Genomic DNA, 19069 nt, shown 5'->3' on the forward strand with positions numbered 1-19069 from the left:
TGTGTCAACCTTCAGCCTTTGCGACCAGTAAAATATCTGTCATGGGAAACAAGTGTACTAATTAACTAGATTTTTACCTTTTCTGAAGAAAATCCGAGAGATTCTTACCAGTGCAAAACACTGGGTCAATGCCAGGGGGTTGTGGTGGTGATCTGAGGGAAATGTTGTGTGTTGATAGGATGTTCTGGGTCCTTTCTGTCCATCGCTGCCTGATTTGGTATGGAAAATGGATACGTTTTGTGATTCCAACACATTATCCAGACAAAGTTTAATTATCAGTTTGATCAACCGTACAGTTGGACCTCATGTTAATTAATATGTTTCTGTAAAAATAATGCTTTTTATGAATTATATAATTTTCTTAATAATTTAATACATTAATTGTATTGATATTAAAAACAGTTTCATTGTATGAATTAAGATTTTAAATGTCTTACAGTATTTTATATGTATTTATTTTAGGCCTGTCATATGATTAATCTTGATTAATCTCATCCAAAATAAAAGTTTCAATTGTGTATAATTGTTATGCATATTTGAATACATGCACATACATTTATATATTTAAGAATATTTGCATGTATGTATGTATATATATGTGTGATAATATAAGTTTATATAATATATATAATATAATTTTCTTAAATATATACATGCAATAAATACATAATTAAACACATATTATTTAAACTCAAACTTTTATTTTGGATGCGATTAATTGTTTGACAACACTAATGTATTTATTATCATCAGAATTGCATCCACTTTATTTGCAGTCTGATGGTGATCTGCTCTAATGCTTTTTTATCGTATTTTATCATATTCATAAGCACACTGATTTGTAGTGCAAATGTTTTTCCCGTTTACTGCAACTTTTCTACTTATTATTCTACTTATTTCTCTGACATTTAAAACAGCTTACTTCCATGTTGCAAAGTAAATTGGATACAAACACTTTCACCTCCAGAATATAACGGCAAGGAATCTGATTCTCAGTTGAAATGTTGAATGATATCTTGCTCTCACTAGCAGTACATCTCATTTGAGATCAGAACCACTGGCTAGTCTCATAGCAGCAATTCAGTGCAAACAAGGCTGAAATCTAATGCATTTTTTACTAGTTTTATACTTCACCAGGTGGTAACTGAGTGAGATCACATAGAAAACGAATAGCACAGCTCTCATGTCCGTAGCATAAGAGTTATGTGCTGAAGTTCCGTACTTTAGTGGTTTGCTCGTCCCTTACTGGAGCAGAGCAGACTGCGGAAGGTTAAAATAAATAATTCTTGTCAGCAATATCAGCTTTGTGACGTTCCCTTCCTTGCATGGGCCGATGAAGTGTCAGGGCTCCGGGTCGTTCGGCTGATATGTGAGGCGATCAAGGCGACGAGAGCCTCTCAGAGTCCATTGCGTTTTCAATCAGCCCTGTCTTTTTTCAGTAGAATAACCTTTGTGCCTAGAGGAAGTCTGTTATTTTGAATGGACTACACTGTGTCGCCATGCTTTGTAGCCTCTCTGTAATTTTTCCCCAAGGGTATGAGTGTCACAGAGTTTTCTAAAGGTTAAGCGTATAGTTTTTTTGTGCTAGCATAGATGGGAGGCAGATAAGCACCTCTCAACCTCAGCTCTGGCAGGGATTAAATATCACCTCAGTTCAAGAAAAACCCCTGGTGTGCTTCTCAGACAGGTTAGTAATATAGAAATATACAAATACGCGGTCCTTCCTCGGCTGTTTGTTCTCACAGGCCCAATTAAGCCATTTTCAGCCCTGTGGACGATTTTGGCAGGACTTGACGGCCTCCAGCTGGTCTTGAAGCCTGTTGCAGGTTTGGACGGCCGATGGAAGCAGTCTGCTCTGGTATTATGATGTCCGTCAACCTGGACTAGGTTCATTCTGGAGAGAAATCGCACCCAATTTAGTGAGTAGTGTAGCGCCAGGCCAATACAGGTCATATAAATATGCGTACGTGCACACAAACAAGCAGTCGTGATTCAGAACAGAAGCCTTCATTAGCCTCATTTCATGCAAGGCTTGCTTTGCTTTTGCCTGTGTCAGCTGCACCGCATGTGTCCTCGAGCGGTGCTGCTTGTGTGTAGCTAATTTCCCCGAATACATGTACTGACCCAGAGCATCAGAGCTTGGTCTTGTAGCTTGCTTAATTTTGTGGTGTCAGCATTGTTTCTCGACAGGTTGTGTAATGCAACGCATGTCAATGTCTGATTGGTTAAGCTGCCTGCAGGGTGTAATTATTCCATATGTCCAAATAGTAAAACTGGAACCAGCACAGAGTGTCATGGAAACCTAACGCAGCCATGCTGACGGCAAACCCGAACAGCCGGCTTAAATAAACATTCAATAGAGTTTTGGCTAGCGCTTTACTATAAACATAAACATAACATTGGCATCCTTGCATCTAAGGCTGCACCATTATTAGAGTATTTTGGGAAATATTATATTTATACCAATTATTATTATTATTATTATTATTATTATTATTATTATTATTATTATTATTTACTGCGTATACGTTTACAATACTAATATTTATGGCTTTCTTAATTTCTTAATTTTCAAATGCTTTTATTTAGCTTTTATATAAGCAGAAAACTGCAGGGAGCCCTTAACTTAACTTCTCTTTTCTTTTATATTGTTATTATTATTATTATTATTATTATTATTATTAATTATTATTATTATTATTATTATTATTATTATTATTATTATTATTATTATTCATATAATTATTCATATAATTATTCATATAATTATTCATATAATTATTAAATAACTATTTATTAGATACATTAAACAGAATAAGATATTTTACAGTAAAAAAAAACTTTTTTAGTAAATTAACAATACTAATGTATACATTATTATTATTATTATTATTATTAGAATTATTAAATAACATTTTAGTAATTTAATTTTAGTAATTTAGTAATTTTAATTTTACTGTCAAATAAAAAAAATGTATTTAAGGAAAAATATAATAATCATAACTGTAAATTGACAATGCTCATTTTTATGGCTTTCTTAATTTCTTTATTTTCAAATGCTTTTATTTAGGCGGAAAAGTGCAGAGAGCCCTTACAACTTCTCTTTTTTTAACAATGGCTAGTTTATACTTTATTATTATTATTATTTATTAGAATTATTAAATAACATTTTAATAATTCAACAACAAACATTAGGCTCTACTAATTTAATAACAAACATTTTAATAATTTAATAAAAGTAATTCGACTGTTTTAATATTTTACTGTCAAATTAAAAAAATACCGTAGTATTTAAGAAAAAATATAATCATCATAACTGTAAATTTACAATATTAATATTTATGTCTGTCTTAATTTGTTTTAAATGTTAAACCATCAAGCTGCAGGGAGCGCTGAAAGCTTCTCTTTTTCTGACAAAAGCCAGTTTAGCGCTTCTCATTACAAGTATAGGAAGATGGGTTGGCACATGTTGCTTCCCAAATGCATCTTGTAAGTGAAACAGACTCGCAGCACATGCAGAGATCAGTTTGCGTGGCGTTATTGTGAACCAGTTAACAGTTACCTCATCGATCCAGACCTTGGGGTGGTCACCGTCTGTCCTGAGGAATGCTCAAACCCTCCAGCAAACTCTTTCCCCCACAAATCTTTGTATTGTACAGACTGTGTGGGCTTTACTTCAGAAAAACAGTTTGGATGGAGGATTGATCCTGTGGAGTGAGGCGCAATATTTAGCAGCAGGCGGCAATTGGGATTGTGTTCATTTCTGTTAGGAAGCGAAGGGGAGGGGAAGATGAGGTAGAGATGTAGGTGTATGTTCTCTGTCATTCCCAATCTCCTCTGCCGCCTGCCGGTTTGGATTCCTCCAGAGTTGGTGGAGTGATAGAGAACAAACAGTTAGTTCTTCTTGCCCAATGAGCAAGTCTCCCCCTCCACCATCGTCTTTGCTTTGATTTCTTTTTTTCCCCTTCTACACTCGGAGAGCGCTGAAGTTGTGAGGCGATGTTATAGCGTGCTGCTCTAAGATAATGCACTTGTGTCGCCCGCTGCTCTCCAACGCACACATTTTGGTTTACTGAGAACATCAAAGACCCGTTGAGTTAATAAGTCTTGTGTTCAGGAACTTCAGATATTTGCACATTTAAGGCAATAGTTCACCCAAAGATCCCTGTGCGCAAGAAATCTTATTTAACATAATTAAGCTTGCAGTCTGTATTGAATTAGCCTGGATGCCTGCCGAACTCAGCCCCGCCCACAACATTTGAGCTCGGGCAGTTCGGTCTGGACTTGATCCATAGAGGAGTAATTATGCCCGAACAGAAACTATTCAAATTGTCAGGGCGGGCTTTAGACTATTATGTACAGTTGATAAACAGTAATACAATCATCCACTTCATCAAAAACACTTGGGTTGAAATTGTTCTAATCCTAAACGGAGAACTTGTTCATATATGCATTCACTTTCACTATTTCTCTCAGAATATGATGATAGTGTTGCTAAGTACTCTGTGTATCCTTAAATTCTTTTTTTTACAACACCGGCAAAGATCGTTTACACTCATTCCGCTAACGTTACTTATTCCAGCGTGCGTGATGACAGGGTTGCCAAGTTTTTATAACAAAACCTTCCAAATACTAGCCCAACACAATAGAATTTCAGGGGGTTCTCTGGAAAAATATGGCATTTCGGGGGTAAGGTGTGTTATTTTGGCAAGGTTGACTGCTAAAATTTGCATTCCTGTGTTTATAAATATCATAATTGCTGTCGCTTCAACCCGTGGACATGGAAAACAACCCACGGGAAAACTGCAGAATTGGCAACACAGTGCAGTTGAGTTCTGTTGACATTTGGCAACTAACGTTATGCGTCACTTCGTTGCTCTGATTGGTCGTAGGTCTATCCAATTGATGTCTTTCCTGGTTCGGTTGAAACACGCCCCATAATCACAGCCCAATGGAGCAGAATCAGACTCATATTCTGACTAAAATTGAGTATGACGACATCAGGCTAGTATTGAAAGTGAAAATTAAAATGATCTGTATGTTTTTTTCTGTTTGGCCGATGTGTCAATAGCAGGACTTTTATTTTGAAAGCACCAGAGATGGTCTTGTTTCATTAAGCGATCCAGCTCATGAGAGTCATTTGATTTTGCGTTTTTGTGTTAACACTTCCTTTAGATATTTAATGTTAAAATTAGACAAGGCTTTCGCCCACTAAGAAACTCTGACACCTGTATATGCTGTAATGTTAATTTTTCTTTAAAAAAAACGTTATTACTGTGGCTGGCAGCAGTTTCATCTTTTAAATCACCGTACTGCACCTTCCCTTTATGGGGGTCACTTTCATTAGGTTCATTCATTTGGCTTTTCATGAATCATATGACTTGCATTTTAGCTTTTAAATTGATTGGCCTCTCAAACTCTTCATAGAGCCAATTACCCAGTGTGGTGGCCTTCAGTGGGAGCTGGAGCACCTCTCACCTGCTGCAGATAAGCTTCAGAGACGAGCAACACACAGTGGGTCCAAATGAAAGGTAGAATCACTCTGAAGAGTTAGCCACTTATCCACGGGAGGGATGCTGCCGAAGGGTTTACTGCTTGAGATGGTCGGAGCCACTGTGGGGAATCTCAGCGAATGAAAAGCTGTCTGGCACAAACAGTCATTTGTTTTTATTTCTCTCTGGGGTCTGCCGTTCATCCCTGCTTTCAGTTTATCAAATAACAGAACATTTGTGCTGGCAGAATAAAATTAAATGAAGTACAATAACATAAAATATTAAAACTGTACCATTATGCAAACTGGTATTTTATTTTATTTTAGTAACACTTTAGTATGGGGAACAGATATTTAATATTAACTACAACTCCTAATTTACTGCTTATCAATAGTTAAGAGTTTATAGTTATTGAGGTAGTTTTTGTGGTGTTTAAGTTTAGGTATTAGGTAGGATTAAGGGATGTAGAATATAGCCATGCAGAATAAGGCATTAATATGTGCTTTATAAGTATTAATAAACAGCCAATATCCTAGTAATATGCATGCTAATAAGCAACAAGTTAATAGTGAGAATTAAACCCTCATACCCCATATCATCATTGTGCTTTTTAAATGTAAGTCCGGCGTTCTAGGGCTGTGCGCGGCTTTCCGGTTCCCGCTGGATTTCGTCCTCCACATATATGCTTAATAAAGCCTGAATCTCCTCATCGATCCATTGGTCTTATTTTTTAAACTTCGTTGATGTTTCGAATGTCAATCAACTCTTAATGCATGCACCACAGACTTTTCAAAAATGACCACACTGGACACCATTCAAAAATAGTGGTTGAAATAAAAGGCTGCGTGAAGTCAACCAATCAGCATGTTCAATGCCAAAGTCACACCCCCGAAAGTTCCTGGACTTTAAAAAAAAAGAGTACTACATCGCGAGCAGGGCCGTCTTGAGATATTTAACCGGGACTTCCTTTAGATCCGGAGCAATGCATTATGTTAGTTGTCAAATGTCAATAGAACTCAACTGCACTGTGTTGCCAAGTCTGCGGTTTTCCTGAGGGTTGTTATCAATGTCCGCGGGTTGAAGCGACCTCAATATATATAGAAATATATATGATATATAGACCCAGGAATAGGAAGGAATACAAAGAGTACTTAGCAACATGATCATCATTTCTGAGAGAGATAGTAAAGGTTAATGCATATACGAACAAGTTCTCCGAACCCAAGCGCCTTTGATGACGTGGTTGATTGTGTTACTGTTTATCAGTTGCCCATTATAGTCTAAAGCACGCCCTGACAATTTGATTGGTCCGAACAGTTTCTGGTGGGCATAATTACTCCTCTATGGATCGAATCCAGACCAAACTGCCCAAGCCCAAGTTGTTCGGCTGGCATCCAGGCTAGGGATGTAGAATATAGCAGAATAAGGCATTATTAATGTGTGCTTTGAAGTAGGCCAACAAATAAACAGCCAATATCCTAGTAATATGCATGCTAATTGCAACTAAATCATAGTGAGAATTTGACTAAGCTAAAGTGTTACCGCACTTTAGTTAATATTCTGACATTCTTTTTTTGGCAGACCCCCAATTTAGCTGACCAACACATGGACCTGTGCTGAGATCCTCTGCTGCTTTGGGTCCAGTGTGGTCAGTAATGAGCTCAGTGATGGAGACTGGGTCAGGGTGAGAATGTGCTTTAAACCGCCAGCTGCAGCTCCAGCACTGAGTCTAGAGGTGAAGGATTACATAAGCTTCTTTCCTAGACTTTCCCAATGTGAAGTAACAGCAGCAGGTGTGGAGTTACAGCTCTGATGTGTGTGTACTTCTTAAAGTATATACACTCTAAAAAAAATTGGTGCTATTTGGCACTAAAAGTGGTTATTGGCTTGTAATCATAGGGGAACCACTTTTGTTGCCAAATAGCACCATACAGCTCTACAGCACCTTTGTCAAGTGCTATGTAGAACCCATAATAAGCCGGCTTGAAAGGTTCTTCATATGGCAGTGGTGCTATATAGCACCTTTAACACCCCAAAGGACCACTGAAAAACCGCTGAAGAACCATACAGGGGATTAACAGGTTCTGTATATGGTAACGGTGCTACACCCTCAAAAATAAAGGTGCCAGGAAGAACCAAAAATGAGTTTTCACAGTGATGCCATAGAACAACCATTTTTGGTTTCCCAAAGAACCGTTTTGTGAAAGGTTCTTTAAAGAACCATTTTTTCTAACTTTTTATTGCCTAAAGAACCTTTTTGCACTACAGAGGATCTTTTGTGCAATGGAAATGTTCTTTGGATATTAAAGGTTCTTCATAGAACCATACACTATGCCAAAGAACCATTTAAGAACCTTTATTTTTAACAGTGTATATAGCACCTCAGTCATCCCAAAGAACTGGTGAAGAACCGCTGAAGAACCACTGGATCACCCAGATCTGGTGCTATGCAGCACTTAAAGTGCTAAAGTTTAACAGGATGATTGACAGATAAGGGACTGATTGGTTGAAGGACTATCCAATTGCGTACACTCATTTGAATTATGCCAGTTGATCACGCCTCTTGTGCATTAGAAATATACAGAGCAGACTCCTCAGACCAATTAGCCTGACGTGGTCATACTCAATTCTAGTCAGAATATGAGTCTGATTCTGCTCCATTGGGCTGTGATTATGGGGCGTGTTTCAACCGAACCAGGAAAGACATCAGTTGGACAGACCTACGACCAATCAGAGCAAAGGAGCGACACATTACGCTAGTTGTCAAATGTCAGCAGAGCTCAACTGCACTGTGTTGCCATGTCCGTGTTTTTTCCGCGCATTGTTTTCTATGTCCGTGGGTTGAAGCGACTATTATGTGATATATATAGACCCATGAGTGTGAAAATAACACACATTTTACCCCCCAAACGCCATTTTTTTTCCAGAGAACCTCCCCAAGAAGCTATTGTTTAGGGCTAGTAGTTGGCGGGTTTTGTTGTAAAAACTTGGCAACCCTGTCTGCGTGCAAGCTGGAATAAACAACCTTTGCCGGTGTTGTAAAAAAATAAAAGAATTGAATGATACACAGAGTACTTACCCAACATGATCATCATTTTTGAGAGAAAAAGTGAAGGTGAATGCATACAAACAAGCTCTCCATTTAGGATTCAAATAAATCCAAGCCCCTTTGATGACGTGCATGATTACGTTACTGTTTATCATCTGTCCGTCATCGTCTAAAGCCCGCCCTGATGATTTCATTGGTCCGAACAGTTTCTGTTCGGGGATAATTACTTCTCTATGGATCAAGTCCAGACCGAACTGCCCAACCTAAAAATGTTGTGGGCGGGGCTAAGTTCAGCTGGCATCCAGGCTACAGACCAATGTTAAAAGATTGAGTTTGGTCTGGTGATAGCCAGGCAAAAAGACTAGAGTACTAATGCTTTGCCATCACAGGAATACACTGTCTCTGACATGTGAAATGACCATTCATATTTTGTTTCAGGGGTTATTTACATGAAACAGCATTTCTTGGGCAAGTTGAAAAGGATACCGTTATTATCTCTATGCGAAATGGGTGATGTCACGAACGTGTTATATGTTCAGACTATAGGCACATAGTGTTTATTTACAGTGACATTATCCTGACGTGAATAATACAGCCTTTTACAATGGTGTCACCTGTATACAAAACTGTTCACATAAGCAAAGGGAAATCATTTGCGCTTTTAGTACATCATTGTTGTGTAAACATAGCCTCAGGTTTGTGATGTTATTACATAAACACAAAATAGATCTGTATTTTTGAATTATTCAGAAATCTACAATATATCCTGATATTTCCTCAGAGCAACAGCGCATAAGATATTAAAGCAGTTTTCAGAGAATGTATCTTTAAAACGAGTAAACTTTAATCTTTATAAGCTCAGGGTTTTTCAAGAAGACTCCATAAAAACTCATTAAGAAGATTATTTCATTTTTTCATTATAGTCTAGTTCTAGACTAAAATTATTTCTTTTCTAAAATGCATCAGATGGTCTCAGAAGATCTAAACACTTCGCTCTCTCGTCCCTTCTTATATCTCTTTCTTAACCCTGATGCCGCCCTCATCCCAACTCTAGTTCCACCTCATCTGAACCACCAGCGGTTGAGCGTGACACGAACTGACTGCTCAGGCCATCCGTGGTAAAATTTCCGGGCTTTTAATCCCAGGTCGTCCCGCCTCTCCACTTAGAGGTGAATATGGGCAGACACTCCTCCACGGTGCCCAGGAGGATGCTGGGATTGTTGCTCCCATTATGTATGATGTAGTTCCACTCTTCGAACCTGGATGGGTGGGTTTTATGTCATTCCACTTTACACAGTCTGAGATCACAGCTAAAAATAATAGAGCCATTCATTTGTTCTCCCCTGGGGTAGTGCACACTCTTCAGAGTTTGAAGTCGTTTTGCACAAAAATACTGTAGTTCTTATTGAGGACAGTATCTTTCTTTTTTCCTATCGTTATTTATCTGAGACAACAGCAATGCTATGTTATTTTTAAGGCCATAAAGAGAAGGACACACTTGTACAATTGTGTTGCAAATAATTTAGTCTGCTAGCAGAGGGTTCTTGGCAGAAAGCCTGTCACCCCTGCAATTTGCAGAAGGTTCAAATCTTTTAGGAACCTTTTAGGAAGTGTTCCTTTACCTTCCTTTCATGTCCTCCAACTCCCCAATGAATGTACAGGTATGCATGAGCGACCGTGCTGTGACCCGACAGGATGACGATCGCTTTGCTTGCATCTCTCATCTTGTCCCATTCTTGTTCTCTCTCTCTCTGCCATGCGCAAACTTACACTCTCGTTTCCATTTTCCTTGTGCTGTAAGACCGAAATGTCTCGTCCTGCCTCTTTCTGTGCTAATGCTTGGCGCCTAGACCCAGGTTTTTAGTCATTTATTCATTTCGCCACCTGCATCGAGGGATGCACTCGCGGGATGCGTCACCAACGGACCTGGACCGTCGTAGGTGGAACGAAGCGAGCTGACTTGTTGATCTCTTAAGAACTTTTCTAATGGTTCAACTTTTGATTTGCAGCATCTTTAATCTAGAGTGCATAAGTGCCCTGGGGTTTTGCTTAGAATAGAGAAGGAAAAAGTAAAATGTTGGGCCATCATCAGCACTTTTAATACACCCACTGCCTCGGAACCTAGCGGTGCACTCATCCGAACAACATCTAGCGTCCCCGAGCTCGTGTATGAGCGTTTTTTGTGTGGACGTTTCCACGTGCTGGGACACAGGGTTCGAACTATGCGGAAAACAGATGCCGGACAGCTGTGGAGGTTGAAGATCCCTGACATTGCTAGACTTGGATTCCACTGGGTGAGGTAGATTTCAGACAACCCCTGGGTGTTGTAGAGCACAGTTACCCTATGGCATTCCTTTGTGGTGTCAGCAGAGCTTTCCGCAGTGACGCCGGTGAGTACCGCCGGGGATGGTGACACTGGGAGAATGAGCGATTGGATGCTGAAAATAGGCTTTGGCTAATACGGTTAATTAATATCCTGCTGTGCGGCTTTGTTTTCTCTAAACTGCTAAATCTGTCAGAATAGGGATGGAATTTTGGTGTGAAAATTGCATGTTAAATGTGGAAATTGTGTTATCTTGCAAGCTAAGTTTTTTATTTAAACCCAAGGGGAAAAAATAATCTGTCTTCATTATTATTCCCTGAAGGTCTTTGAATCATAAACAAATGCATATTCAGTCATTCAGTTATCCGATCAGGCCTGAATGTCATCTGCATAATAATTTATGAAGGATCCAAGAGACATGGTTGAATCAGCTGATTGGTTGGCCATAGCTAAGCTTTTGTGATGTTCGATTGGTTCCTCTCAAGACTTGACTGGCCCTGATCTGACAGGCTGTTTGTATCCGTCTATAGCAAAAGTTCATGTCTTGATGAGTCTGAAAATCTGATCGAAAAAAAAATAATAGCACAATCGTTTTGTTACTGCTTTTTTCTTTGTTTTACATCATTCTTTTTCCCGATCTTGAGTTATTAGGAAGGTGTCATATAAATGCTATGGAAACGCTTTACAATAAGGTATCATTTGTTAACATTAGTTAAAGGGATAGTTCACTTTAAAATGAAAATTGTCATCCTTTTTTCACCCTCAAGTTGTTTCAAACCTGTATGAATTTCTTACTTCAGCTGAACACAAGGGAAGATATTTTGAAGAATGTCAGTAACCAAACTGGAGCCATTGACTTCCAGAGTATTCTTTATTGTGGATTTTTCATTGTGGTCTCTGGTATTTGGACCCATCTGTTTGTTTGTTTAGCAGAAATGTGCTAATTTAATGAACTTAATTTGCATCAAGATCATATACTTGAGGGGGGACTGCATATTTGTGCAAATGTAACTTGCTGGGAATGTATAACAGTACAAATATCATCTGTCATCTGCATCTGTGGAGCGGAAGATATGTGTTTTTTCAAAGAGGGGGGGTACAAAGGTTTGCTTTACGGTAGTCTTGTTAGGGGTTAACAGTTTGACCCAAGACCAGTAGTGAAAACGAAGACCAAGGGTCAGGAGTGCAATTAATTAAAAACAAATTTACTGAAGAACAGTTTGCAGTTTCATCAGCAGAAGCCAGCTTCAAGTCTCAGAAGGAGTTTTTAGGGCACGCTCCCTCTCTCCCCGTCTCGTCGACCCGCCTATCGTACATACAATGCTGCAAGTTGGAAGATTATGATTGGCTCAGAGAAAATGCACAGTCATGGTAAATTTCCACACATTGTCAGTTGTCACATTGTCAGTATGTAAGATTGTGGCCAAAACTGGTACTGCAACCATTATCCTCTCTCCCCCTCCCCCTCCCCCTCCCCCCTGACTCAAGGTTGCCAGATAGGCTGAAGGATCCAGCAGGAAACTTTGTAGCTGCAGCTGTGGTCAGATCTGGCAACCCGGATGCCAAAACACTACAGACTTCGTGATTGGCTGATAGGTGGAGGGTAGAGATTCAAGCCAAAACACGTCATCAGTTGAGGGCTGCAACAACAACTTTTAAAGGACAATATCCTGGCCAGACTAGTGTCCAAAAACCACTATAGGCCAGTGTTATATATTTTGTTCAGTTGAGTACTTACAATATCCCAAATGTTTCCAACTATTTGTAAATTGTGAGAAAATTGCTATTTTAACCAATGAACCGGGACGTGTCAGCATAGCGTTTGAGGGAGTCGCCTGTCAATTGCATCATATCTGTATTACCCTCGGTTTTATTGGGCTGAAGCACTTTTCTGTTAGCAGTGTGAACATGTCACAGCAGCGCCGAGCGAACACACAGAGTAATGTCATAACATAATTTTAAACACACTTAAATGTATCTAATATGATTAACAAAGCTGCTTTACCTTATACTCATGACCGGAAAAGCAGAAATAGTATGTGCACCCGGGGACTGTGTCCCGTCATAATAAAAGTCCCAGTACTCACAAGCCGAGTGTTTGTTTAACAATAGCTCCAGCGGCCGTGCTCAGCTCCACAACACTCGGTCCTGCTCCGCTTCATTGTACAGTAACGTTAATAACCGCATCCATGAACATGATTTCTGCCGGTGTCCTATTTTCCACCGGCTGTGAGGTGAAGACCACATGTCCCAAGATACTGCGCTCAAACTTGGCGTCATCAAACTACGCCTTTGTTTTGAATAGGTGCCCTTAAGTGGACGGAAAGTTGCATAGTGCACCTTTAATGTCTGGTCTAGTAATGTCCAGGGCCATTCTATGATTAATTGAAATAAATTTCTTACATACAGTTCCTTTAATCAGATGCGCGTCTCCATAGACATGTCACTTGTTGACGCTTTTACCCCAGAATTAGGCCCAGTTATGGAGCTGGCGCCGGCTTGCATAGAACAACAAATCCACCCCTCTCTTAGGATGTTCATTCTCAACACTGATCTGTAACACAGATTATTGCGCACATACAACGATACACAGTCTCTCTGAGGTTGGAGCTGATTAAGCTCCAGTTCTAACTAGAATGTTTCCCAAAACATATTTAAAAAAAAGTGCTTTCTCTCAGTGTGAGTACAGAAAATAGTACAGGCAATATTCATCTTGACTCTTTAGTGTTTCAGTAAAAGGAAATATAAAATGAATAAAACATAATAAAAATGAATTACAAATCCATATTTCATATCTGGAAGCCAGGCTAAATAAACAAAAACTCCTGGCATGTTAGGGGTGTGTGATGCCTCCAAAATCCAAACACATGACCTTCAAGACCCTCAGTCACAACTCAGAAACCAAACACAAACTTTAGAAAACATAAAGGAAGAACAAACAATCCGTGGTTCTATTTATTAAGTAAAATAATAATGCAAAAGAATTATTATAATAACATAGAAGGATAAATATTGATTAAGGCTTTGATTATTAATTTAATTAGGATATATACAGTATATTGAAGCGGCAGTGGATTTCAGACTCCCCCTTTCAGTCTACATTTGGTTCCTCGCTGCATGTTCATCTTGTCCTATGATTCCTGTGCTGCCTTATTTCACTGTGTGTGTGATCTGCACATCACAAGCACCAAGGCTTTAATTTGGAGGGCTGTGTTTTGTGTGATGGTGTAACCTAGACAGAGCTTCTTTGTACTAACACCTTCAACTTGGATGCCAAGATATCTCTCTCTCTCTCTCTCTCGCTCTCGCTCTCTCTCTCTCTCTCTCTCTCTCTCTCTCTCTCTCTCTCTCTCTCTCTCTCTCTCTCTCGCTCTCGCTCTCGCTCTTGCTCTCATTCATTTGGTCTCTCTCCCTCCATCTCTGTAACCCAGATTCAGGAAGAGGCAAAATCGTTGAGATCCAACAGCTTTTGAACACCACACTTTTCGCTGACACCGAGATTGATTTGTATCTCAATCTCAATAATTTGTCCCAGACACTGACGAGACAGAAAAAAGGTGAAATTTAGTTGGATTGCTCAGGCCGTACCAGAGTTTTACTCCACCGTAGCCTATGTATTATTCAGTTTTCTAACAGCACTTAAATAGTGGGTGGTGGAAAAAAAACATTCTTTGGTTGACTAATGTGTAATGACAATATAAAATATAATTATTAAAAGTTGGCATGAATTGAAAATTCAACCTATTTTCTAAATGCATGATCTTATTGCGAATCACTTCATTTATGCGTTTTGTTTGAACTTTAAAAAAAAAAAAATTGTCATAACTGATCTTACAGTGAAACTACAGACTTTTTCCTAGTGTAATGAGTTGTTGTAATTTTATTTAGTACTTAAACTTGTTTTTTTTCCAGGCAAGATTTCTAATTTATAACATTGCAAAACTGTTTTTACACCAGTCAAAATCTATCCAAACTTGACAGGCTTGTTCCACAGCAAAAATGCTAGTGTAACTGTGAATACACTCTTAAATTCATGAAGGAAGCCATAATGCTAAATGGTTTTTGTTTTTTTTTAATTATATTTTTACAATGAATTAAAGCAGCAGCATCTCTTCTAACCTCGTTCCACACGCTCTGATGAAGGATCGAAGCCTTGGGCTACTGTATGGAAAACACCCACATGCTGTTTTACACGTCTGCGTATAGTAGACATTCATGAAATGCTTTGAAACTTTCTAATGTAGGAGCGTTTTGCATATCGTCGATGGATTATTCTTGCTTTTCACCGCATGAAAACAAATAAATCTGCTCCCACGTTCTCTCCAGTGTTGATTTTCTGAAACAGCGCTATAAGCCCGTTTGAAGCCGGTGATCAGATTAAAGATAAAGGTAAACTGCATCCCATGATGCTTTTAGCTCTGAACCTGTGATAAATTCAGAGAAATCTGATCCCTGGATGTGCCAATAATCCATTTACTGACCCCTCTGTTGGTCTGGGCGTCACTTGCACCACTAACATCAGACGGTCTGTGTGAGGAAGCTGAGGGTGACGTCTCTACACACCAGCCAGCTCATGGACACTGTGGGCTTACAGTTCTATGCATTTTAGATGAGTCTGTCTGCTGTGGGCTCTGGGGAGATGCAAGCAGTTGGTTAGCGTCATAGTTGGTGAGCAGTACCAGTAAATATGCTCTTTTTTATGTAAAATCTACCCAGCAGATTTTATTAGAAGATGGTGGGTAGGTAAGAATGAATCTTAAATTAAAAATTGCGAAATTAAAACAAACTCCTGTGGCATATGTTCTCTGAAAGAAATGTTTTAAGGAATGGGATATGACTGTAGTGGTTATTGGTAGATATAGGAAACGTTTTGTAACATTTAGCAGATGATATAGGATGTTTAGTCATGGAATGACTGTTATCTAGTTTTGTCTACTGAATACAAATGATATACTGTACATAATATTTGAGTCTAAATTCATGTAAGCATCACAGCATTGATCGAACATTAAAAATGATTGATTTAAGTGTTATTTATTCAATGTATCATGTATCATGTTTTTATATATTTCAGCTCCACCTCCATGAGTTGAAGGACTCTTACATGCTTTAATTTCACATAGTCCTGTGGCCTTAGTGAAGAGCCCATTCATTAATTTATACATTTGGTGCATTTGATTTGACACAGAAATGCCCCAGGAGTTGCAGTTAACTGACTAAAGAAAATAGAGAAGACTTATTTCTCATCCCCTGTGGTCTTCAGAGGGTTCCTCTTAATGTTGACCTCCCCTCATTTCCATGAAATGACTTATTAATGTGGGGGTATTTTTAATACAGGCTGATTCAGAGCTTTTTCTGCCCCTCGTTCAGAGAAGGGCAGGAGTGGGATGTTGCTTTTAATTTGGAGCTCTGACTTCTGTCCAGCCCATTGACCACAGTAAAGTCAAACTGACCATGACGGATGTTCAAGAATAAATTGCCTATAAGACGCTCGCTCTAATCTCTAGTGAGACTGTCAAAAAAGCTCATGGATCATAATACTGTACGTCTCATTTTTAGAGTGTATTTCTCCATTCAAAAGTATCTCTGTATAGCTCTGTGATGTCCCGATCAGGTTTTTTGAGTCATTTAATAATTAACAATTTTAAAAATGTGCGCGTGTGTGCTTGATGTTAATACTCAAGACTTAGCATATAATTACCATATTCATATTGCATTCAAGACACATTAAAAGATGCAATGGTGCATTAATACTGATAGAAAGCCAATGATATAATCAGGCTTTTGCCAGTCAGCACCATCAATTTTTAGTTATATTCATAAAAATTTAGTGGCCGCCAGAATATTTTGTTGTATGAATATATATACAGTGAAAAATCAAAATAAAGAACAGAGCCATCTGCTTTTAAACAAAATAAAAAATATGGTAACACTTTATTTTACAGTGTCCTTGTTACATATGTTACATGTACGATAGTAATAAATTATGATACAACTAACCTTCAACCAAACCCTACCCTACCCTTACCTTATAGTAAGTACATTATTCAGTCTTCTAGACCGCAGTCTTCTAGAATTACACTGCAACGAGGACAATCTTCCCTTCTTAAGAATGACTTTAGTGCAGTTCTTTGTTCTTTTCTCAGAGAAAAGCTTAACTCCAAGTCTTCCAGAGTCACTGTCAAAGCTGATTCAAAAGACCGCCGTTCGCCAGTTTCTGTGTTTACTAGAAGCACGCGCAACTCGGCCGTCATTATGTTAAGCCCCGCCCACCGACTCTATACACGATGTGATTGGCCCGACCAGAGTTTGGCGTTTACAGCTCAGATGTATGTTGAGAGTTGCTAGACGACACTCGCGGCAGATTAGATTTGCTGCCAGTAGGGTGCGTCTAGATTTCTAGGCTACAGTTTTAGTTTATTTTATCCTAAAATGTTTGCTTTGATTTTTGAAAATGAAAGCATGTACCACGTCCCAGTTCGCTTTCTTATACTATGTCCTAAAAGTATGTATTGTTTTTGTGAAGATATTTTTGTGAATGTACTGCTTTTGAGTGTGTATCAGAGGAGTGGGCATGCTTTGGGAGTTGGGACATACTTAAGGACATCTCTGTTGCATCAAACTGTCCACATTCAATTTACCCCATGTGTTTCCAATTTGCATGCGTTTAAAAGTTAATAACCAAACATGTTTGCGAAAAGTTCTCAATGCTGTTGCAGATGAAATAGAATGTGGATAACATTTAATAAATATCTTTTCGTCAGGTTAGATACTGATTATACTCATTTTTTAAACCTCTATTTGCAGTTTTTAACCACATTTTTAGTCGTGTTTGTAGTTCTAATCGAATCCTCTGCCAAAGCACAATGGGTTGTGGGCGATATAAGCAGTTAAGAGTGTGGATGGATATGCACTTCGGATTCTAAGCGGGAAAAATGTAATACTCATTTTAACATACTACGATTTGGGACATTGAATCCTTCTAATTTCGAATACTATTTAGGACGGATAGTATGCATATTGGGACACAGTCATGGATTAACAATCTACTTAACTTCATAAATGTAATACATTAATGCTTGGGGTTAGCTCAGTTTGTTCAGTTTTCTAACCCTTGAAAGAGAAATATCATGCCTCGCCAAGTCATTTCAACACGCTGCAGCCCCCTTATGTTCATAAATGACGGGATACAGTACGTTTATAATTACCATTCTTTTCACATTGTATACATTTCCATCCTCACCCAACACGGCCTCTTGGGCACACGCATGTCCACATGTGCGATTTGCTGTCGAGTCTCACTGCACTTTGCTATTGCAGTCAAAGTAAACAGTGCTCAGTGCGCCGTCCTGCTGTTCTTTAAGGGCTCCATTATGACGGGACTCCCACTGCTTTTGCTCAGTATTCCACGGCTCTAAATCAGAGCACACAATCGATGGCCACAGCTGGAGCTGCTCACACTCAGGGAGAGCAGTGATGCACTCACCATATATCACAGATGGATCATGGGAGGCCAGTGTTCTCAGCTCGCCATGTAGGATTGGCAGGGGAGTGCGATGTGTTGTTGAGAGTGCCTGTGTGTCTTTTTGAGTTTGAGAGTGTGCGTGAAGAGCTGACAGCCTCAGACTTAAATGATTGTTGTTGAAGGCTATGTCTCTTTGAGAGCGTGATGCCGCTGTAATAGCTGTGCATTCGTGACAGCTATCATTTCCGGTGAAGAAAGCCACTTCTCTTTGGTCTCTTTGAAAATTGTGTACATGTAGCTTGCATGTGAAAAATGAATGCGGCTTTGCTAATGAAAACCATTGTTTGTGGTTTTCAAATGTCTTGGTTTTCTTGTGTTTTTCAGATGAGGGGCCCTATACTAAACACACCAATCCCTCCAGGCCACCAGATGGCGCTCTGGCCATTAGGAGACAGAGTATTCCAGGTACAAAGCGCAATGTCTAACCTGCCACTCCAGTAATGTTTAAAAATTTGGTGTGTTTTATTTGAAGGAGGGACAGTGTGTTGCTCAAAAAAGGGACGTTTAACCAAGATTGTTGTGTCCGTTTATCAACAAAGAAAATGATTACTGTTTTATGCTAATGCAATATTTGTTAAAAAGGCTTAGTATCATTACAGTTTCCCATTTTATTTGCTTTAAAGTATGTTTTTCTACCTAGATGCAGTCCTTTTCTGGTTTCAATTTAATTTACATTTTAG

At 38.9% G+C, this 19069-nt stretch overlaps 1 protein-coding gene across 11 annotated transcripts in view; it reads left to right on the top strand.

The window, feature by feature from the left end:
- The window catches only part of grip1 (glutamate receptor interacting protein 1), a 312119-nt gene that overhangs the window by 191893 nt on the left and 101157 nt on the right, over window positions 1-19069 (top strand). For 10 of the 11 annotated variants that reach the window (XM_067426884.1, XM_067426883.1, XM_067426889.1 and 7 more), the window contains one exon: window positions 18714-18794. The exons of the other annotated variant lie outside the window; for it this stretch is intronic. In XM_067426884.1, coding sequence (XP_067282985.1) covers window positions 18714-18794 — 81 coding nt within the window. The remainder of the gene's footprint in view (window positions 1-18713; window positions 18795-19069) is intronic. 11 annotated transcript variants of the gene reach the window in all.

Source organism: Pseudorasbora parva, chromosome 20 (assembly GCF_024679245.1).
Source record: "Pseudorasbora parva isolate DD20220531a chromosome 20, ASM2467924v1, whole genome shotgun sequence".
NCBI lineage: Eukaryota > Metazoa > Chordata > Actinopteri > Cypriniformes > Gobionidae > Pseudorasbora > Pseudorasbora parva.